The sequence below is a fragment of the Myotis daubentonii genome, chromosome 2 (assembly GCF_963259705.1).
Source record: "Myotis daubentonii chromosome 2, mMyoDau2.1, whole genome shotgun sequence".
Lineage (NCBI taxonomy): Eukaryota > Metazoa > Chordata > Mammalia > Chiroptera > Vespertilionidae > Myotis > Myotis daubentonii.
Window position 1 is genome coordinate 52,298,188 of NC_081841.1, and position 23,230 is coordinate 52,321,417.

General features: G+C 51.0%; 1 protein-coding gene across 1 annotated transcript; it reads left to right on the top strand.

Moving 5' to 3' along the window:
- The first annotated feature begins 15,857 nt into the window (after positions 1–15,857).
- Positions 15,858–21,644, top strand: ANKRD33 (ankyrin repeat domain 33). Its single transcript, XM_059681145.1, is given in 7 exon segments — positions 15,858–15,895; positions 17,300–17,370; positions 17,373–17,453; positions 17,456–17,551; positions 17,771–17,899; positions 18,072–18,182; positions 19,428–21,644. Coding segments are annotated over 7 exon segments (1,251 nt in total). The 3' UTR covers positions 20,153–21,644.
- Positions 21,645–23,230: the final 1,586 nt, after the last annotated feature.

The following is a 23,230-nucleotide window of genomic DNA, read 5'->3' on the forward strand; positions in this document are numbered from 1 at the left end:
GGCTTGCATGTGCACCGCAGTCCCCACCAAGTCCTGTTAGATCCCAGATGTGAGGCCCAGCGAGTGAGCGGCCTTTTTATCACTGGACTGGCACTGACCCTTTTATCTTACTTCCAGTCAACTTCACTCCTTCCAGCCATGTCTGTTCCTGTCTGTCCCTCCCTGTCTGTCCTTACTTCAACTTGCCACAACAAACCCAAGTCTAAATTCCTTGACCTGCCTTATGTGTCACCTCGGCCTCCCTTCGCACATGTGTCTTCTTGTCCCAGACAACCCCTCCCCTCCAACACTCTTGCTCCAGGCACACCGAACTCCTCAGCCTCCCCCAGACACATTTATTTCCTCACTCCCAAGTCTTTGCACTAGCCGTTCCTTCTGCCTGGAACACTACGCGTCCTTCGCTGCCCCTGGTACTCTTCTATTTCTCCTTCAAGGCCTAGCCCAGAAACCACTGACCCTGACTCCTCAGGTAGTCCAATGGTCCCTAGGATTCCAGATGCTCTCCCACTGCATCACCTCCCTGCAGGGAGAGTCCCTCAGGCTGGCAGCAGGCCTGCTTGGCCTCCCAGGGTTCATCTGTGTTGAGGATTGAGGCCATCAGGTTGGTGATGGGATGGGTTAGGCCCTAACCCAGTGATGGCGAACCTTTTGAGCTCGGCGTGTCAGCATTTTGAAAAACCCTAACTTAACTCTGGTGCCGTGTCACATACAGAAATTTTTTGATATTTGCAACCATAGTAAAACAAAGACTTATATTTTTGATATTTATTTTATATATTTAAGTGCCATTTAACAAAGAAAAATCATAGGTTCGCCATTACTGCCCTAACCCATAGGGGATTGTAACTCGGCCCCCGGGAGCTGGCCTCTGTGGCAAACCAAGTTTGTCTAAGTGGGCAGGTTGCAGGGGGAGAGGGCGAGCAGGCATTCTGTGCCACATGCTGAGGTCCTGGGTCCTAGGCAGGAAGGACCCTGTGTCACTGGGGGACCTGGACCTGAGGAGGTGGGCTAGGCTTGGTGTCTGGGAACCTAATCTCAGGATCACTGGGGCTTCAGTACCAGGGGCATTGTTAGACCTCTGGGAGTGTGTGTGTGTGTGGGGTGTGTGTGTGTGTGAGAAGATGTGTAAGTGCTTGGGGGGTGGCTGCCTGCCCAGGGCAGTGGGGGACTCTCCTCTGCCCTGTGAACACCCCAAGGACCTCAGTGCTGTCATCCTCGGCTCCTGAAGCGGACGTTGCAGAGAGCGCAGGAGACAGCCTTGAAACCAGCGAGGTGCCCCCAGGACCGCCCGCCCTCCGTCCCTCCTCACCCTCCCTTTCCCCAGTGGAGACCCGCTTCCGCCGGGTTCCCAGAGGTCGCCGCACCTTCCACGAGGCCAGGCAGCCCGGCCTCACTCCCCAGGGCCCGGGGGGGGGGGGCAGGGGCGGGGGGCTGAAGCCGCTGGGCTCCCCAGGGTGCGCGCCTCGCCCTCGCGGCTACCGAGCTGTAGCTCCGGGGGTACCCGATCTTACAGACCAGGGAGCAGCTCCCAGCCGCGAAGGTGCGCGCTCACGGCCCCGGGGAGCAGTAGCTGGAGGGAGGAAGGGGCTTGGGGGGTGGTCAGCCGGCTGCGTCTGAAAGCCAAGTTCTGCCTGCAGCCACCGCGCCTCCTCCCCCGGGTTCCAGGCTGGACCTTCGGTTCCTCCCCCCTCTCCCCCCACCCCCACCCCGTCACATCCGCCCGGTCCGGAGATCGATGAGTCAATATCCCGAAGCGAGCGCCGGCCGCGCGTGCGAGCCGGGGAAGGACAGCCCGGGATCCCCCAGAAGTCGGACTCCCGGGAGCAGAACCCGACCCTGGGGTTCTGTCCTGTGATCGTGTGACTCCGCGGGGAGCACCCCAGCCCGCCCGCCGACGAGAGTCGGGTGGGAGGTCCCCGGGGCTCCCCACGGCGGGCTCGCGGGCCCCCCCCCGCTGGCGCCCCAGGTGCTGGAGGTGCGCGAAGAGGGGGCGTGAGCGCGCGCCCCAGCCCCTCCCCCAGGCCGGGTGGGGGGAGGGGAAGGGGAGGGAGCAGATGGCAGCAATTACGGCCAGGACCCTCCCCCTCCCGTAGCCCGAGGCCGGAAGATCGGCTCCGAGTGCTTTCCCGGGCGGGCGGAGGGGCGGCGGCCTTCGCGGCCGGCAGTCCAGCGGGGGGAGGAGCGCGGGGAGCGGGGGCTTCCTTCCCTCGGGAACCGGCTGAGAGATTCCCTTAGGAAAGGCAACCCCCCCCCCCGCCCTCCCGCTCCCGCCTCTGCGCCCCGAGTTCTCTCGGGCCCGTGTCCCAACACGCCCCGCGCCCGTGGGTCTCAGCTCCGCGGTTCAGGTGGGGCGGGTGGTCCAGGCTGCACAGGGGAGCTGGCGGCTGCACGGGTTGTTTTCTACACGGGGCAGGCGGAGGGGATGCACGGCGTCTGAAACCCAAGCCTTGGGCCTTGGCAGGTGCTGACTCGCTCGGAAGGAAGGAAGGCAAGGCTGCTTTCTCTCTCACAAAGGGCCCTGGTTTAGCTCCAGACTAGAGAGGGCCGAGCGCATGGCTGGAGTGGCCTCCGTGGGCGAGGGGCAGGGCCCAAGAGGCAGGGGGACTCGGGCCCAGGACAGAGACAACTGGACCAATCGGGCTTCCCTGGCCCTTTCTTTCTTCCTGAATTTCTCTCCCATCCTCCCCGTGTTGTCCAATTCCTTCGCAAAATGTGTCCCTTCTGTCTCTAAGGTAGATCTTGAATTAGCTCCTCCCGCACCCCACCCCACCCCACCCAGGGTCCAAGCCCCTGTCACTGCCTTGCACAACTGCAAAGGCTCCTGTCTGCTCTCCTGGCTCCCCAGGGGGTCAATTCACACGTCTGCCAGGGTGACCTTCAAAAATGCAAATAAGAAAAAAACAAAACAACAACTCAGGGCATGCCACTCTCGGCTGAACAGCCTCCTACGGCTTCGCTGAGAAAAAAGCCCCAACTTCCTATCCAGGACCCTGCCTATCCAGCCTCTCCTCCATCATTCTCCCCTCTGCCCAGTTGCTGCTCACACTGGCTGCCTTCCTGTTTCTTGAACTTGACAAGCCTTTCCCCACCTCTGGCCTTGGCCTTGCTGGTCCCTTTGCCTGGAACACTCTGCCGGATCCTTCACAGGGATGTCAACTCCCTCTTCACCCTGACCACAACACTAACGCAGCCCACACCCTCTGCCCAACCTCCTGTGTCACTTAGCCTTGTCTGTTTCTTCCGTAGAACTAACCACTTTCTGTAATTACCTTCTTCGTTCACTTGGTTGTGGTCTGCCTCCCTTCCCAGAATGCCAGCTGGTTCGTGAGTGTGGGGGTCTGGTCTGTCTTGTTCTCTGCCACCACAATGCCTGGCACAAACCTAGCAGGTGCTCAACACACTCCGCACATTTAGGAATGCAGGAGGCCTGGGGAGCCCACCGGCCACTCGTCACCCCAAGGGGCTACTCCCTGGGTGGGGCTGGCTGCTGACCCCTGTATTAACCTGTGTTCACCCGCATGCTTTTTAGACATGGGCAGGCCTGTGGTTTTCAACGTCAATATCTCAGCAGCCGGTGCTTACTGGGTATCTACCGTGTGCCGAGGGTTATTCTGAGTGCTTTACGTGGCTTAAGTAATGGTTTTGGTTTTTTTAATTCTCACCCAAGGTTATGTTTTCACTGATTTAGAGAGAGAGAGAGAGAGAGAGAGAGAGAGAGAGAGAGAGAGAGAGATTCAATCAGTTGCCTCCTATATGCACCCTGACTAGAGATTGAACCTGAAACCTAGGTATATGCCCTGACTGGGAATCGAACCTGCTACCTTCTGGTGTACCGGACAGTGCTCCAACCAACTGGGTCACCCAGCCAGGGCTGCTTAACTGCTTTTAACTTGCACGATGAAGCAAATACTAATATCCTCAGTTTACAAGCAAAGACTCACCAGGACACACGCAAGAATGTGTGATCATTCAGCAATCACCCTGGTGCACCATAAGGATTGAATCTATTGATTATTATCATACAGCAGATAGATGGGTGAAGTGAGTGCCCATAGGTGAGTCTGGGGCATTTAGTAACTATGCCGGAAGCTGGGGCAGAACGACAGGGAAGGATCAAGGAGTGTGTGTGTGTGTGTGTGTGTGTGTGTGTGTGTGTGTGTGTGTGGTGGGGGGTGGGGGTGGAGGAAGGTGTGGGGGGGCATGGGGCTAGTTTGGGCAAGGGGTAAGTACTAGTAGAAGAGGAAGTTTAGGCCACGCTGGGTCCCCAGGGCACTCAGGGTGCAGATGTGGTGTGGAGGCAAGGGCCTGGGTCCTGGTGTTCTGCCACCCCCCCGGGGCGTGATCGTGGGCAACCACTTCCCTCTTGGAGCCACATTAGCAGAATGCTGGGGGAGGCTTACATAACACGAACTCCCAGACCCACTGCCAGGATTGAATTAAAAAATGCTCGTGAAAGTGCTAGCAGAGGGCTTGCTGGAGAAAGGGCCCGGGAAGGGTGTGGTTGCCAACCTGGAAAGATGGGGTTAGAGCTATGCTCCGGCCCCTCCTGAGTCACAGCCATTGCTCTGTGCCCCTCCAGGGTGTACCACCTGTTGCCTCTTCTGTACTTGGCCTGCACAGAGTTAATACTCAATGGGCGTTTGGTGAGAGACCACGTGTGTTTGTAGAGTGAATGTCTGAGTGAGGGAGTGACCAGGGGGTGAGTAAGAGGAGAATAAATACATGAGTGAAAGATGGAGTGGATGAAGCAGGAACTAGAGAACCCTCTGCCTCTGTGCCTCAGTTTCTTCATCTGTAAAAGGCGGTGATAAGACTTGGCCCACCTTTCTCCCTGGGCTCCCGTGTGGATCGGATGAGATGGGCAGTCCATGGAGGCCAACCCCGGGCTCTGTGCGGGCCTGACACGGCTGGTGCTCCCCTCCCCCACACCCCTGTCCCCTGGAATTTATAGATTCCTCATTGTCCTGCACAAAGGCCTTCTAGGGAAGGAGGCGGGTGGGTGAGGAGACGGGAATTAAAAAGTCAGAGGCTGAGTAACAGCCGGCCACACCCGAGGCCCCATAAATCTGCCGGGGCTCCCTGTAAGATGGGCGTCCTTAGCCTTCACCCCGTGGGCCAGCAGGGCTCCTGCCAGGGGATCAGCGCATCCTCCTCGCAGCTCCAAGCCTCACCACGGTGGAGGGGGGTGTGGACGTGAAGACAAGACCCTGAGAGTGAGCCAGGGGTGGATCCTATTGTTTCCTCCCTTGGTGTCACAGCGTCCTTCCTCCCATCTCAGCTCTGGTCTGCTGCTGTTGGTTCTGGGCAGGAAAATGCGCTTTCTGTCGCTATTCTGAGTCCCTGGGTGAGGAGGGCCTAGAGGTCCAGACTCCGGGAAAACTGCCTCCTCCCCCACCCAGCCTTCGGGGAGAGGGAGGGGCTGAGAGTAGAATTGGCAGATGGTGCCGTGTTAACAGACGACATGGAAAACAAAATTACTCAGCTGCTCTCTCCCTCCACCTTCCCCGTGGAAGGGGATGGCCCTCAAACTGGGAAGATAATGATGTCAATTGGGAGGTTGGGAAGTAGGGAGAGAAGCTACTAGGATGTCGGCCGCACACCAGCCCTCGCAGACCTGTCCTGGAGTCCACTGGCTGGATACTCTCAGGTGGGCTCATTACCTCTCTGAGTCTGTTTCCTCATCTGTAAAATGGGCCGATGAGAAAGCCTGCCTTACCTTCTCACTGGCTTTTCTGAAGACAACATGGATGTTTATGTTTGCAAAATGAGCTTTACAACTTGTGAAGGTGTAACACTGCAAGCGGTTACCCACAAGCAGCAAGTGCCAGACCCTTCATTGTTTGTAAAATCATCTTCAAAACCTTTTTTTCCGCTTATAAAAAAATAGAATAGAGCAGAAAACATCACAGGGCATCACAAAGGTTTGTAAAACTTTGCTTTTAGTTATACATATGCTCATGTGTCCTGGGTAGATGTATTTCGTATGAGTGATGGTCAAGAAAGTTGCCAACGTTTTACATAGGGGAAATATTTCCAGAAGGGAATGGCGGGAAGATGGAAACTAACAACAGGAAACACACCAGGTGAGATCTGGGCTGGGGAGACGGGGCTCTGAGCAGCTCCGTGGCACTGAGGTTGGTGGAGGGGGGGGGGCGTTCTGAGGACCTACCTGCCTGCCCTCTCCGTGGGTGACAGGGCTCTCTTTGCTTTGTCAGATGCCTGGGGCCTGAATCCTGAATTAAACACCGGAATTAAATTGGGCCGTGCACACAGCTCCCTGAGCATGGCCCTGAACCGAGTCAGAGAAAACAGGCTGGTCAGTGGGAACCTTGACCTCCTGTGCCTGGACCCCTCCCCCAGCAAATCAACTAAGAGTGCACGCCAAAGGCTCTGCAACAGGTATGATGTACTGGTGGTCAGGACCCCTTGTCTGAACTTCACCCATGACCCTCATCTCCACCCCTTCCCTAGGGGCCTTAGTCCAGTGAGGGTAAGCTGGCCAGAGGGGCCCTAAATCAATCTCAGACTTCCCTGGCTGGCATTGAGTTACGAGCTGTGGGTTTTGTGATGTAGATCATGGTTAGGGAGGAGGGGGCATGACCTATGGCAGGTCACACAGGACCCCCAGAAGGGGCCAGAGCCGGGGTCAGAGGCCACCTCCTCCATTCTTCATTCCACCCTCTGGGTCCCATTCCATGTCTAGTCTTAAGCTGAGTTGAGCCAATTCCCCACTGACTGCTGGCCCCAGCTGCACCTGCCACCAGGCCTATAAGGTGGGAGTAGGGGGCTGAGCAGGAAAAAAAAATCCTGGAAGAAAGGGAGAGGATGAGATGACAGTACCTTTGGTTTCCTAAAGGGGACAGGTCTGTGCTCCAAACCAGACGCAAGAGTTTGCTGCGTGCGTTCTTTCTCTGTGGGTTTCCCAGTGCACTCCCCCCAAACCTCCCCCTTGTCTTCTGGTTGAACTCCACAAGTCAAGACTCCTGCAGACCCCAGCCTAAAGGAGTGTCCGATGGCTGGAGGGAAGATGTGACAGAGAGCAAGAGAGAGAACCAAGCTGGTGCTCCAGCCAGTGTACGCTGTCATTGTCAGAGGGATGGAAAGGTGGAAAGATCCTGACAGTGAGATGAGAAAGATCAAGGGTTGAAAAGAGAGAGAAAAGGCAAAGTGAGACAGACAGAAAGAAGAGGGACACACAGAAGGCAGTGAAGAGAGCGACGCTGAAAAGAAATGGGAGTGGCAAGAAGAGCGTCTGGTGGGCTCCTGTCAGCCCCAGCAGCTAAGAGGTCACAAGGAGCATAACCGGTACAAGTCCTTTGCTGTCGATCCCCCAGGCACCACCCTAAGACTCCAGAAGGCACTGACTGAGGTGTCCCGTATCACCCGGGATGCTATCCATTATTTTACACATTGACCAGCAAACTCCCCTCCCCCACCACCTCAGCCATCTCTATCAGCAGACATACACAGGGAGGGTCAAGACCCAGCCCGGGGAACTGGGTAGGGGCCAGGAAGGGACCAGCAGAGAGTCCTCCTGAGGACAGAGGCCTGTACAGGGTACCTCGGAACAGGATATCTCTACTGGTGGAAGGTAAAAGAAACCTCACAAACCTAGGTAACTCGTCAGGTGGGCTCAAGCTGAGCTATAGAAATAACTCCTCTACACTTCATGCTTTGGGCCAAAAATGCGACCCCCACCACCCTCCTCCTGTGCACCTGTCCTGCCAAGACCCTACCTCTTCATCTGACCCCCAACCCTCTGCTACAGCGTCAACTATGTCAGGTGGGGGTGCTCTCCCAATTCCTGTCCCAGGCTGCCACCTGCTGGCTGAGCATGGCCTTGCAGAAATAGGACCCAGGTGGAGGCTCGGGCTGGTCTGTATTAGGCCTGAGAGAAGGGAATTTGAAAAGCAAATTGTGAAATCTCCTTTTACTAGCTAGATGTCTTTGGGGCTCTCAGCATAGGTTAAAGCAGTGGTTCTCAACCTTCCTAATGCCACTACCCTTTAATACAGTTCCTCATGTTGTGGTGACCCCCAATTTCATTGTTACAAACTGAACATAATTAAAGCATAGCGATTAATCACAAAAACAATATGTAATTATATATGTGTTTTCCGATGGTCTTAGGCGACCCCTGTGAAAGGGTTGTTCGACCCCCAAAGGGGTCCCGACCCACAGGTTGAGAACCGCTGGGTTAAAGTCTTACCTTTCTCTATGGTCATTCCTGAATGGTGCTGGGGGCTCTCAGGCCACAGGAGAAACTGTCAGGGAGCTCATGGTTCCTGAGTGGCTGAAACTGTGCTAGATGCAGGAGGCAGAGATGACCAAGGCCAGGGAAACAGCCAAGAACGAGATTAATGATAACCAGTGTACAAAAGACAAAATATGTGCCTGACACAAGGTAGGTTTTGATGATTAGTTATTGCATGAATGAATGAATGAATGAATGAAGTACAGAAATAGCACCAAGGAGTGATGAACTGATTATAGGCGAGGTTGGGGAGGAAAAGAAGGAAAGTCAGGGACATTTCTCTGATTCTTTTCTTTTTTTCTTGTGTTATCAAGTTGCAATTATCTTGGTGGAAGATTCAAACATTATACAAGTTTAAAAAGCAAAATGTGATGCTCTCCTTTCACCTCGCTCCTATTCACCTCCCTTGCATTTTAATGAGCTACACATTAGAACCACAGGGGGAGATTTGAAAACTCCCACTATCCAAGTCATGCCCTAGACCAGTGATAGCGAACCTATGACACGCGTGTCAGAGGTGACACGCGAACTCATTTTTTGGGTTGATATTTCTTTGTTAAATGGCATTTAAATATAGAAAATAAATATCAAAAATATAAATCTTTGTTTTACTATGGTTGCAAATATCAAAAAATTTCTATATGTGACATGGCACCAGAGTTAAGTTAGGGTTTTTCAAAATGCTGACACGCTGAGCTCAAAAGGTTCGCCATCACTGTCCTAGACTTAATTACTTCAAATCTCTGGAGAGGGTTTTAGGCATCACTATTTTTAAAAAGTCCCTGAGTGATTACGCTGTGCTGCCAACGTTGAGAGCTGTTCCAGCCCTTTCTATGTATATATTTATATACATGTAAGCAGCCAAGTGCACGCATGCCCCCCCCCCGACACTAATTGAGCTTCTTTTCTCCTCAATTAACATGTCTCAGATATTTTCAGAGCAGTCCATATGAATCTAATTATTTTTTAGATTCCCAATGATAATATGCATGCACATATTTTTCAAGCCCTTCTCTATTGATGAACATTTGATTTCTTTCTAAACTTTTTCTTAGTATTGCAAACAATACTGCAAAGTATATACAGTATATCTTTACTCACATATGCATGTACTATTTTGGGAAAGATTTCTAAAAACAGAATTTCTGGGTCAATGTGTATATACATTTGTTATTTTGATAGAAACTGTCAAAATGCTTTCCAAAAAAACTTCACTAATTTACATTCCCCCAACATTGCAAGCACTTAATATTATTAATGTTTAATTTTTGCTAAACTGATGGGCCAAAAGTAATATTTCATTATTGTTTTTTAAAAATTTATTGATTTGAGAGAGAGAAACATCGACTTGTTGTTCCATCCATTCATGGTTGATTCTTGTATGTGCTTGATTGAACCTTAAACCTTGGTGTATCAAGTTGATGCTCTAACCAATTGAGCTACTTGGCTAGGGGTTCATTATTATTTGAAAAACATTTTTTTAATTGATTTCAGAGAGAGGAAGGGAGAGGGAGAGAGAGATAGAAACTTCAATGATGAGAGAGAATCATAGATCAGCCACCTTCTGCATGTCCCCCACCAGGGATCGAGCTTACAACCTGGGCATGCGAGAATAGAACTGTGACTTTCTGATTCATGGGTCGACCCTCAACCTCTGAGCCATCCCAGCAGGGCCATTATTGTTTTAACTTGCCTTTTCCTGCTTACTTGTGAGATTATGCATCTTTTCATATATTTATTGGCCATTTGTATTTCCTCTATGAATTAATTGCCATGTCTTTTGTCCATTTTCTCATTGAATTTTTACTTTAATTAGGATTAGAGAAAATTCTATTTCTGGTAATATGACTGGCTGGACTTTGGACAGATCTTTCTGAGTGCTAGTTAAAATACAAATGCAGGTTATTTTTAAAAGCATTGAAGAGATGGCTAGCTAGCAAGACTTTATTAGGTTATAATCTAAGGCAGGGTGGGAAATTTTTTCCCCCCAAGGGCCATTTGGATATTTATAACATCATTCGTGGGCCAACAAAATTATCAGCTTAAAAATTAGCCTGCTATATTTCGTCAAACATTTAATTAACTCACCCGTAATGCCTTGAAAGGGCCAGACCAAATGACTTTGAGAGCCAGACATTCCCCACCCCTGATGAGGGAAGGCAGGGTCTCAGGGAAGTAGAACAAGGAATCTACTGTGTCTGCGGACATTTGTTGAACTAGACAAACTTGAGCTTCAATTTCTGCAGTCTTTATCTTTGACAGAACCAAGGTGAGGAATTTAATAGATTTCTTTAAAAAGTTATGACACCAAAGGGTATGCCCTTAACGTACGACTGAATCTGAAATAAATCTGCCCCACTGTCACCTCCAGAAGACTTTAAGGTAAGCTGCCTCGGGGCTAAACAGATGAAAAGGCTCTATCTCTGAGTTGTAACCACTAGATGATCCTTGAGCTGATCTGCAGCCCAAGTTTATATTAACTTGGGTAATCCAAAACTCTCCCAGTCAGGAATTTAGTTTAAAGTGGTTCAGGTCTGGTGGTACCTCTAAGTGCCTGGCAGAAGCAAAGTCATGTTCTCTGTTTAAAAAAAAAAAAAAATCAGAGAAAATAAATACATCACAGTAAACAAACAAAAAAGAACAACCCCAAAACCCCATTAAACACAAAAGGAAAAAAGACTATCAGCAAGACTCAGCCCATCCATACAATCCAAAATAATCTCCTTAACTTAATTTTATCTGTAAAGTCTTTTTGCCATGTAATGTAACTTATTGACAGGTTCTGGTGATTGGGATATGGACATCTCTGGGGAGCTATTATTCAGCCTATTACAACAATGTCAATTCATTTCACAACGTTTGAAATCATAGATCTTTAAGATAATTAAATGGACAGATTGAACAGCAGATAAGATACAACCAAAGAGAGAATTAGTAAAGTGGATGACAGATTTAAAGAAAGCCATTCTTCATACAGATGGCCAAGAGACAAATGAAAAAATACTCGAAGCCACTGATCATCACAGAGATGCAAATTATAATGACAATGAGGTATCACCTCACACCTGTCAGAATGGCTACCATCAACAAATCAACAAATAAAAAGTGCTGGCAAGGATGTGGAGAAAAGGGAACCCTAGTGCACTGCTGGTGCAGCCATTATGGAAAACAATATGGAGTTTCCTCAAAAAATTAAATATGGAACTGCCACTTGATCCAGTGAACCCACTTCTAGGAATATATCCTAAGAAACCAGAAGCACCAATCAGAAAGAATGTATGCACAATTTATAATAGCTAAGATCTGGAAACAGCCCAAGTGCCCATCAGTAGGTGAGCAGATAAAAAGACTGTGGTACTCCCTGACCGGTTTTGCTCAGTGAATAGAGAGTAGGCCTGTGGACTGAAAGGTCCCAGGTTCAATTCCGGTCAAGGGCATGTACCTTGGTTATAGGCACATCCCCAGTGGGGACTGTGCAGGAGGCAGCTGAATCGATGTTTCTCTCTCATTGATGTGTCTAACTCTCTATCCCTCTCCCTCTCCTCTCTGTAAAAAATCAATAAAATATATATTTTTAAAAACACAAAAACCTGTGGTACATTTACATCATGGAATACTATGCAGAAGTAGAAAAGAAGAATCTCTTACCCTTTGAGACAGCGTGGAGGGACCTGAAGAGTATCATGCTAAGTGAAATAAGTCAGTCAGAGAAAGACAAGTATCACATGACCTCACTCATATGTGGAATCTACTAGTAATTAAAAAAAATAAACTGATGAATGGAATGAATCCAGAGACATGGAAGCATGGAACAGAATGAGGAATCTTGGAGGGAAGGTGGGAGAAGGTGGGTGGGTGGGAGGTAATCAACCAAAGACCTTGTATGCATACATGCATAACCCATGAACACAGACAATAGGGTGTTGAAGGCCTGGAGTGGGGGTGGGCTGGGCTGGAGGGTGTTAATGGGGGGAAAGAGGACATATGTAATACTTTCAACAATAAAGATTTTTTTTTAAAGAAATCCAGTCTTGTTGCCATAACAAAATACCACATACTGGGTGACTTAAACAACAGAAATTTATTTTTTCACAGTTCTTCAGGCTAGAAGTCCAAGATCAAGGTGCCAAGTGCTGGTTTCTGATGAGGACTCTCCTTGGCTTGTATATGGCTGTCTTCTCACTATGTCATGACATGGTCTTTCCTCTATGTTCACATGGGGGGTTGGGGAGAAGAGAATGAGTGCACCCTCTGGTGTTTCTTCCTTTTCTTAAAATGACAGGAGTCCTATTGCATTAGGGCCCCACCATATGACATCGCTTAATTTTAAGTATCTTCACAAAGGCCCTATCTCCAAATACAGTCACATTGGGGGGCTAGGGTTTCAGTGTATGAATTTTGGGGGACACAATTCAGTCCATAACAAATCTCTTGCTCACACCATGTATGAAAGTAAGTTCTAGATGGATTAAAGACTAAAGAGGCCAAAACCGGTTTGGCTCAGTGGATGGAGCGTCGGCCTGCGGACTGAAGGGTCCCAGGTTCGATTCTGCTCAGGGGCATGTACCTGGGTTGCGGGCACATCCCCACTGGGGGATGTGCAGGAGGCAGCTGATCGGTGTATCTCTCTCATCGATGTTTCTGACTCTCTATCCCTTTCCCTTCCTCTCTGTAAAAAATCAATAAAAAAAAATATATATATATATTTTAAAAAAAGACTAAAGAGTAAAATACAACTGTAAAATTAATACAAGAAATGAGATCTTTGTGATCCTAGCGTGGGAAATTCTTTTAAAACAAGACCCAAAAGCACACAGTATAAGGAGAAATTTTGATGAATTTACCCACATCAAAATTCAGAATTTCTTTCAATGAAGTTCATCACAGGTAAAGCTAGCAGAAAGGTTTATAGCACTGTTGCCACATTTAAACTTGATAATGGGATTATTATCTAGAATATTAAAAGGAATTCCTGAAAAACAAAAATGTAAAAACAGGAAAATTCAATAGAACATTAAACATAGGCTATGAACAGGCAATTCATAGGAGGGGAAATAAGAATGGCTATCAGGTATGTGGAGAATGCCCATCTGGTTGATAACCAGAAAAATCCAGTGTAAAATAATAGCAATACCACTTTATAGTTCTGTGCCATCTGATTGACAAAAATTAGAAGGCCAAATAATTATAAGTGTGACTAGGATGTAGGGAGACATTTATGCACTCACTGCTGGTGTGCACATACCAGTGGTGAGTGCATAATAGAGAGCAACCTGACAGCACCCGGTCAATAACATGTATGTGCCCGATGACCCAGCAATCTCAGAGATGCTCTCTGGCAGGCCCGCAACTAGATATGTACAAGGATGGTCACTGCAGCATTACCTGTAGAGGCAGGAAGTTGGAGGCAACCTAGGTGTCCATCACTAAAAGGAAGAAAAGTAAAATGTGATGGATGCACATATGGAATTCAATGCCGAAGGAAGAAGCGGGGGTGGGGGGGTGGGGGTGGGAAAGAGATAAAAAGGTATGCCCCACACCTTTTATTAGAACAGCAAGGTGTTTCCAGGAGCTCCGCCCATCTGCTTGCATTTCATTGGCCACAATTGTGTTACATGGTCACACTTAACCAAAAGGTGACTAAAGAGAAGGGGGGTTATAAATAGGGATTGTGCACTTAACCAGTGATGACTAACACATCATCTAGTAGGATTCACTGCATTTTACTGGGATTGGTAGAGGTACCGCAGCCATTTTGTGACCATGAGGAAAAGTCAAGAGATTCCCAGAAAAGGCCCTGACATCAAGTTACATCAACACCAAAAGCCTCTTATCCAGGAATTTTTTTATCTTGTGTGAAGAATAAACCTTTATTTGTTTACATCACTGTATCAGGTAGGGCTCAGTTGCAGAAACAAACCTGGCTCATTTAAAGAGAAAAGGAGGGAGAAGCAGGCTCCAGGCCCAGGAGCAACGCCCAGCTTTGAGAGGCACATGACCCCGGCCTGCCATCAGGAAAACAACACTCACCACTACAGGAAGCTGACGATCAGGAAGCTGCTCACCAGAGCGCCAGTGCATCTGTGGTGATCTGTGACAGCAAAACGGATGTCCCATGCTATTTAGCGCTGTTCTAAATTTATGCCTTGCACAGGAGCAGAACCTAAATCACGGATTCCTTGCTCAGGGGAATCTGGGAAGTGGTTAGCTTTCCAGCTCAGCGGCTCAGAAGAAACACTGAAAGGAGTTTTGGGCTCGTGTGGAGCAGCCAGTCTAGGTCAGCAACCACACCATGAGGTCAGCTTTGGATTACTAATGACCAAAGGCCCAACTGGCTGAAACATTGCACCGAGAGCAACAGGATAGGTCTTGAAAGCAGCACTGAGTAAAGGCCAAGGTCACATAATTCTAAGGTGTTAGTTAAAACATACACAATCAGCACTACATTTTTCAATGAAATGTACAGTTTCAAGGACATATGTGCTAATTGGTAAAGAGAAGTAGGAGGGGAATGAGCTATGGAAATCAGGAATAAAAGAAACTATATAAGGCTGGGAGTGGTATAAACAGTGAAATATGACTGGCTCAATTGTCTACACCTGAGGTCCAAAACCAATCCATTACCTTTAATATCAATATTACTTTGAGGAATAATTTATTATTAAAGTAAGACATAATTATAAATGTCTTAATTTGAATAATTAAATTAATGTATCTTAATATGAATACAACTTAAATATTTCATGTTTAATTTACCACACCAAAACTATTCCATTAGCCCTGACCGGTTTGGCTCAGTGGATAGAGCGTCGGCCTGCGGACTGAAGGGTCCCAGGTTCGATTCCGGTCAAGGGCATGTACCTGGGTTGCGGGCACATCCTAGTAGGGAGTGTGTAGGAGGCAGCTGATCGATGTTTCTCTCTCATCGATGTTTCTAACTCTCTATCCCTCTCCCTTCCTCTCTGTAAAAAATCAATCCATGTAATAAAAGGCTAATATGCAAATTGACTAAACAAGGGAACGATGGGTTGCTATGATGTGCACTGACCACCAGGGGGCAGATGCTCAATGCAGGTGTTCACAGGGGGAACACCGCTCAGCCAGAAACCCTGAGCTGGGTTCATGGCTGGCGAGCATAGCGGCAGTGGCGGGAGCCTCTCCCACCTCCGTGGTAGCGCCAAGGGTGTCTGACTGGCAGCTTTGGCCCACTCTCCACGGGCCTAAGCCATCAGTCGGACATCCCCTGAGGGCTCCCAGACTGCGAGAGGGCGCAGGCCAAGCTGAGGGACCCCCCCCTCCCCCTAGTGCACGAATTTTGTGCACCAGGCCTCTAGTAAAATATATAAAACAAAAAACTATTCCATTAAACGTAATATATCATAATCTCTGTAGTTCTAATTAGGCAATTCTTTAAGTTTTAATTTCCCCAGAACTTAAACAAATAGGCTCAGATGACTCCAGGAGCCCTCCCCGCCCTTCCCAGTGTCAGCCCTCTTTAGAGAGATGTCCACACTCACACCCACGGCCTCATCAAGTCACACTCTGCCAAAGGGAAAGGGACTTGGGGTGTTCAGAGACCTCATGACCCTTCCACCTTCCATGGATGTGTTTCCTGCAGCTGGTCTCCCCAGAAGGTGGAAGGTGAGCGCCTTTGGAGGACAGGAGGGTCCTCCTCTCAGAGCCACCCCGCAGGGAAGAGCAGCTGGGACCTGGGCCCCACGTGGGGCAGGACCTGGGGGCGGGTCTTGGGCGGCTGCGGAGGAGAGCACCTGCCTTTCCGGCCCCCATCCTTACTTAACTGGCTTGAGCCAGCTTAAGTCTAGCCATCTGTCACCTGCGTTGCTTCCTGGGGAGAGTCCACTCCAGCGCTCCAGAGACTGGTGAGTGTGCTCCCAGGAGTCTGGGGGAGGCTGTGGGCCCCAGCAGTGACTGCCTCCTAGGAAGCCCCCAACCCTAGGTGAGGTCCCATGGGAAAGAGAAGCCCCGCCCTCTGGAATCTCCTTGGGATCCTCACTTCCCTTGAACCACTCCTGCCTTTTTGGGGATATTCCACGTGTCCTCCCTGCCTCCACGTGTCCTCCCTGCCTCCACGTGTCCTCTTTTCCTCCATCTGTCCTCCCTGCCTCCACGTGTCCTCCCTGCCTCCACATGTCTTCCCTGCCTCCTCGTGTCCTCCCTGCCTCCACGTGTCCTCCCTGCCTCCACGTGTCCTCCCTGCCTCCTCGTGTACTCCCTGCCTCCACGTGTCCTCCCTGCCTCCACATGTCCTCCCTGCCTCCTCGTGTCCTCCCTGCCTCCACGTGTCCTCCCTGCCTCCAGTGTCCTCCCTGCTTCCTCGTGTCTTCCCTGCCTCCACGTGTCCTCCCTGCCTCCAGTGTCCTCCCTGCCTCCTCGTGTCCTCCCTGCCTCCAGTGTCCTCCCTGCTTCCTCGTGTCCTCCCTGCCTCCACGTGTCCTCCCTGCCTCCAGTGTCCTCCCTGCCTCCTCGTGTCCTCCCTGCCTCCACGTGTCCTCCCTGCCTCCTCGTGTCCTCCCTGCCTCCACATGTCCTCCCTGCCTCCTCGTGTCCTCCCTGCCTCCACGTGTCCTCCCTGCCTCCAGTGTCCTCCCTGCTTCCTCGTGTCCTCCCTGCCTCCACGTGTCCTCCCTGCCTCCAGTGTCCTCCCTGCCTCCTCGTGTCCTCCCTGCCTCCACGTGTCCTCCTTGCCTCCAGTGTCCTCCCTGCCTCCACATGTCCTCCCTGCCTCCATGTGTCCTCCCTGCCTCCATGTGTCCTCCCTGCCTCCACGTGTCCTCCCTGCCTCCACATTCCTCCCTGCCTCCACATGTCCTCCCTGCCTCCACATTCCTCCCTGCCTCCACGTGTCCTCCCTGCCTCCAGTATCCTCCCTGCCTCCATGTGTCCTCCCTGCCTCCACCTATCCTCCCTCAAAGGTTGGGTGGGAAGGGATACCCAGTGGAAAAGGCTCTCCCCGGGCAAGGGCAAGCGTTGGGAGACTTGCAGCTGGTGAGCCCCCTCCCTGCCCCCCTCCATTCTGTGTTATAGATGTCAGCTGGGCGCGGAGGGGGCACTCGCTTCTGCCCCCAGGCTGGAGGAGGAAGAGCTGCCACTGTGGAGGGGGCACTGGACATGCCCGAGGCACCGTCCTGCCCGGACAGTGGGACCCCCGCCCCAGACCGCAGGCTGGGGGCCCTGTACTGGCCTGTGTGCGCAACGACTCCGCCCAGCTTCAAGCTGTGCTGGAGGACGGGGTCTCCCCTGAGGAGGCCGCCCAGGCGGACGGCAATGGGAGGGTGAGCTACCAGGTGCTTCCCAGGGCAGCTCTGGGGCCGGCCGCACCACACGCATCCTGGGAGTGCCGGGTCCTCAGGAAGGAGGGAGCGGTCTCCGGGGCAGGGGTACCTCTGGGACAGTGCGGGTTTAGCGGCAGGGATACCTCTGGGACAGTGCGGGTTTAGCGGCAGGGGACCGGGAGCTCCTGGAGGGAAGCAGGGGGCTGAGCGGCCCCGCCCCCAGACGGCCTCCTGGTCGCCTGCTACCGCGGCTCCGGGAGCGTCGTGGCCCTACCCAGCCGCTGTCCGTTCCTGGACGTGAACCAACAGGACGCAGAAGGCGACACAGCCCTCACGCTGGCTGCCCAAGCAGGTGGGAGGCTGCTGACCCCACCCGCTGCCAGTGCCGGCCTCCAGACCCGGCCACAGCGCCGCACTCCGCAGGACGCTCTCCACCCCAGACGCCGCAGTGTTGGGTGGACGGTGGGTCCGGGGCTTCCCCACCCCTTTCCTGGGGTCCCAGATCCGCCTTCGGTGCTCTGCAGGCCACGCGCCTCCGCTGAGTCTCCTGCGCAACTACTACTCGGGCCTGGACTTGGAGCGCCGAGACCGGGGGCTGACGGCGCTGATGCAGGCTCTGAATGCCTGGCGGCCCTGCTCATGGCAGGTGCATAGGCCTGCACGGACCAGGATGCACGGCTTCCGGTCCCTCCCCAGTCACCCCAACAGACACCCCAACAGACACCCCAACAGACACCCCAACAGACACCGAGTCAGCTGTCATAGTTGCAGAGAGGAGAGAGGTGGAGACGAGGATCAACCTAGGCTGGCTTCCTGGATGAGGGGAGGGGGTTGGGCTTCTCACAGTCTAAGTCCTGCTATAGATAACTCTGTTTACATTGTTAACGGAAGTCCCAGAAAAGAAAACGAGAGGATACGTTAGACCAGTGGTCGGCAAACTGCAACTCGCGAGCCACATGCGGCTCTTTGGCCCCTTGAGTGTGGCTCTTCCACAAAATACCCACTTCTGCGCATGGGCCACGAAGTTTCAATCGCACTGTACGTGCACGCCCGCACGTGGTATTTTGTGGAAGAGCCACACTCAAGGGGCCAAAGAGCCGCATGTGGCTCGCGAGCCGCAGTTTGCCGACCACTGCCAACTGGAGAACTGAAATACAAGAGGCTGGTACCTGGAGGCAGACCCTCGCCTCCGCATCCTGGCTCTGCCACTAGCTGTGTGGCTTCCCTCTCGGGGCCTCTTCCTTCCCCGGGGTGATTCCAGCTCTGCCCCGCTAGGGTTCCGGGACCGCAGTGACGGTGCAGAGACGTGTGGCTGCGTGGAGGGCTGGAGGGAAGCCCACACTGTCTGTGGAGCCGTAGGCTCTCATTATTCCCTCAGGGGAGCTGCCCTCGGCTGGTCACTCCGGGGGCCCCAGCCTGCAGCTTTGCCCTTCCCCATCCCTCAGATTGGGTTTGGGGTGTGAAGGGAGGGAGTTCTGCACCCCCACCTTTGACTCAGAGTATTTGCTACTCCCCCCAGGATTAAAGGGGTTTGGTGATGAAAAGAAGGACCAGCAGAACCCCCCCCCCCTGCACCCCGCCCCGGTCAGGCCCTTGGTTCAGGAGTCCCTATTCTGTTCTGGGTTTGGAGGCCCCCAGCGTGTCTCTCTGAAGTCTTTCCCCTTCCCTGTACGTCAGCTTCCTTCACCATCTCAAACAGAGGTTAGGATCTGGGACTGGTCCTGTCTCTGGGCTGTAGCCACTCCCAGATTCCAGCCGTAACAAGATGAGTGGGCCTCTGGTTTTGAATTTAACCCAAATCAGTCAGTCCTGCTGCTAAAGCATTTGCCTCCTGCAAATCACCCATCCCCGTCCCAGCATCGCCCCGTGCCCCCTCCCAGGGGCTGACCTGACAGCAGTGGATCCTGTTCGGGGCAAGATGGCCCTGGAGTGGGCGGTGCTGACCGACAGCTTCCACACCGTGCGAAGGACCCGGCAGCTGCGGCGGCGGCCCCAGGCGGAGCAGCTCAGCCAGCACTACCAGCCGGAGTGGCCAGCCCTGCCCGGGCTCATGGCCCAGGCCCAGGCTCAGGTTGCCCCCTCTCTGCTGGAGAGATTACAGGCCACCTTGAGCCTCCCCTTTGCCCAGTCTCCTCAGGAGGGGCGTGTCCTGGACCACCTTGTGACCATCACGACCAGCCTAGCCAGTCCCTTCCTCACCACTGCCTGCCACACTCTGTGCCCTGACCGCCCACCTGCACTTGGGACCCGAAGCAAGTCTGTGCCAGAGCTGCTAGGCACCGCTCCCCCCCCTCCCCCAGCCCCCCAGCCTCCACAGGTGGTCCCTGGCCCCCGGGGCCTTGTCCCTCACCAGAGCCCTCAAGGTGTGCTGAGCATGTGCCCTCAGTGGCTACAGCCCAGGGACAGTGCCAGCCCCAAGCCCTCAGTCCCCCAGATCCTCCTCTCCAAGGCACCCTCATCTCCCAGCCGGCGTGAGCCAGAGCCCAGGCCTGCAGGGCATCGCAGGCTGGCCCCTCCTGTCTGGCGATACCAGGAGCTCCGGATGCAGAGGAGGAGTCAGGAGAAGGAGGCCGGGTGTGCACAGGGCCAGGGGAAGATGGGCTAGGCCGGACTGGGAGCAGGGGGTCAGCTCCTCCCACAGGCGCCCTGCCCTGTGGAGTCCCTCCTGCCTGTCATCCGATGCACGAGGTCATTCATACAACACTGTTTGCAGCGTAAGAGTGGAAACAGCCTATGTGTCTACAGCGGACTGGCTAAATGATCTGGGTGTCATTACTGTACACCCATGTGATAAAACAGTGATAAAACAGGAGCAAGGCAGCTCTTTATGCTCTGATATGAAACTATCTTCCAGAGGTTTGAGTGAAAAATAGCCAAGGGGTAGAACAGTGCGTATGGCATGCTACTATTTGTCAACTTTGCACAGAGCTAAACTTGACTAGTGCAAATACAAAGTGAGAACCAAGACTTATTTAACTAGTTAATGAGTGAACCAGCAGAATGGATCAAAGGAAGAAATGAAAACCATTATTGACAGTCAGTGGAAAAAAAGAATGCTGGAATAAGGTTGCAAAGTTGATACAAAAGGTTAATTCCCGCCTTGCAATAAAATCATAACTGGTTTTTTTTTCCCCTCGACCAGACGAAAATGATTTGCTATTTTTCAATCGTCTACAGGTTAACCCTCTTCACTTTACAGAGTCTGGGCCCCATCACTAGGAAATTGTATGTCAAACCAAGTGACTTCCCCTAGACGACCCATAGGTGGGGTGATTAGCCAATGGTCTAAAATATCTCTGAAGGGGCACCGAGTAATTTTGTGTGTGCCTTATTTGCAAGTTTTGAAATTTTTCTCTTTTCTTTTTTTGGTTGTTAATTATCACCTGAGGATATTTTTTCCCAATGTATCAACGTTGCCATCTTATTCCAGCATTCTTTTTTTCCACTGACTGTCAATAATGGTTTTCCTTTCTTCCTGTGATCCATCCTGCTGGTTCACTCATTAACTAGTTAAATAAATCTTGGTACTCCCTTTATATTTTTAGGAAGGGAGGAAGAAGGGAGAGAGGGAGAAAAAGAGAAATATCGCTGTGAGAGACACATCGTTTGGTTGCCTCCCACACGAACCCTGACCAGGGTACATGCAAACCAGGTACATGCCCTTGACCCGGAATCAAACCCGACACCCTTCGGTGCATGAGCCAATGCTCTAATCAGAGAAACACCAGCCAGGGCTGAATTTGTGAGGGGGGTTTTTTGATGTTATTTTTGTTGGTGTTGTTTGTTTGTTTGTTTTTCGTTAATCTTTGCCCCAGAATATTTTTTCCATTGATTTTTAGAGAGAGTGGAAGAAAGAGGGAAAGACAGAGAGAAACATCGATGTGAGAGAAACACATCAATTGGTTGCCTCCTGCATAGGCCTTGTCCAGGGTCTGAGCTGGGGAGGAGACTGCAACCAACATACGTGCCCTTGCTGGAATCGAACCCAGAACCCTTTGGTCCACAAGCCAACACTCTAATCACTGAGCCAAACTGGCTAGGGCTCTTAACATATTTGTTGCACAAATATATTTGCTTGTATATTTGTAATAATAAAAGCAACCAATATAAGGTGCTTACTATGTACATTTAACACTCCCAATAATCCTTTGAGGAGTTTATCTTGGAGGACATGGAGTACAGAGCGGGTAAGGAATTGCCGAGGGTCATCCAGCTAGAAAACGGCAGACAGAGATCAGGGTGAGAACCAGTGAGGACGCGGTCTCCTAACACTAACCCCCCTCGGTCTCACTGGAACTTCCCTGGAAAGAACCATGGGATTTTCTTGGGAAAAAGATGAACAGCTGACCAGGGTGGAAGGGAGACTTTTCATTGAACTATCTTTTTTAACCTTTTGACTCTTAAAAAAAAACCACTTCATTTTTTTTACTAGTAGAACACTTTTTTTAAAAAAATATATTTTATTGATTTTTTACAGAGAGGAAGGGAGAGGGATAGAGAGTTAGAAACATCAATGAGAGAGAAACATTGATCAGCTGCCTCCTGCACACCCCCTACTGGGGATGTGCCTGCAACCAAGGTACATGCCCTTGACCGGAATCGAACCTGGGACCCTTCAGTCTGCACACCGACGCTCTATCCACTGAGCCACGCCGGCCAGGCAGAACACTTTTAATTTATAGAAATGTTGTGAAGAGAGTTCCCATATACCCTACACCCAGTTTCCTCTATTATTAGCATGAGTGCAGTATATTTGTTACAATTTGAGCCAATATTAATACATTGTTATTATTAATAAAATCCATACAGTATTTATATGTCCTTAGTTTTCACTTCGTGTCCTTTTCCTGTCCAGAATTTCATCCAGGATGCCACTGTACATTTAGTTGCCATGTCTCTGTAGATTCCTGGAGACGTGAGCGTTTCCCAGGCTTTCCTGGTTCCTGGTGACCTTGATGCTGGTCAGGTATTCTGTAGTGACCCTCAACTGGGGTTTGTGTGATGTTTTCCTCACGATTAGACTGGGGTTATGGATTTTGGGGAGAAAGATAGCAAAGGTGATGGACCATTCTCATCACATCATATCAAGGGTGCGTACTATGAACATGACTTACCATGGTGGAGTTGACCTTGATCTCGTGGCTGAGGTAGTGTTTGTCATGTTTCTCCACAGTAAAATCACTCTTCTTCCCTGCTTTCTTTCTTTTTAAAAAACATTTCTATTGTTGACACTATTGCAGATGCCCCCCAACTCCCCTCCCCTGTGCCCACTTCCTCTCGGCCCTTTCCCCCTCCCTTGGCCCACACCACACTATCGTCTGTGTCCATGGGCTATGCATATCTGTTCTTTAGCTAATCCCTTCCCTTGCTTTTATCCAGTCCCCCCACCCCTCCCCTCTAACATTTATCAGTCTGTTCCATGTATCCATGCCTCTGGTTCGATTTTGCTCATCAGCTTATTTTGTTCATTAGATTTCACATATTAGTGAGATCATATGGTATCTGTCTTTCTCTGACTGGCTTATTTCGCTTAGCATAATAATCTCCAGGTCCATCCATGCTGTTGCAAAGGGTAAGAGTTCCTTCTTTTTTAAAAAATATATTTTTATTGATTTCAGAGAGGAAGGAAGATGGAGAGAGAGATAGAAATATCAATGATGAGAGACAATCATTGATTGGTTGC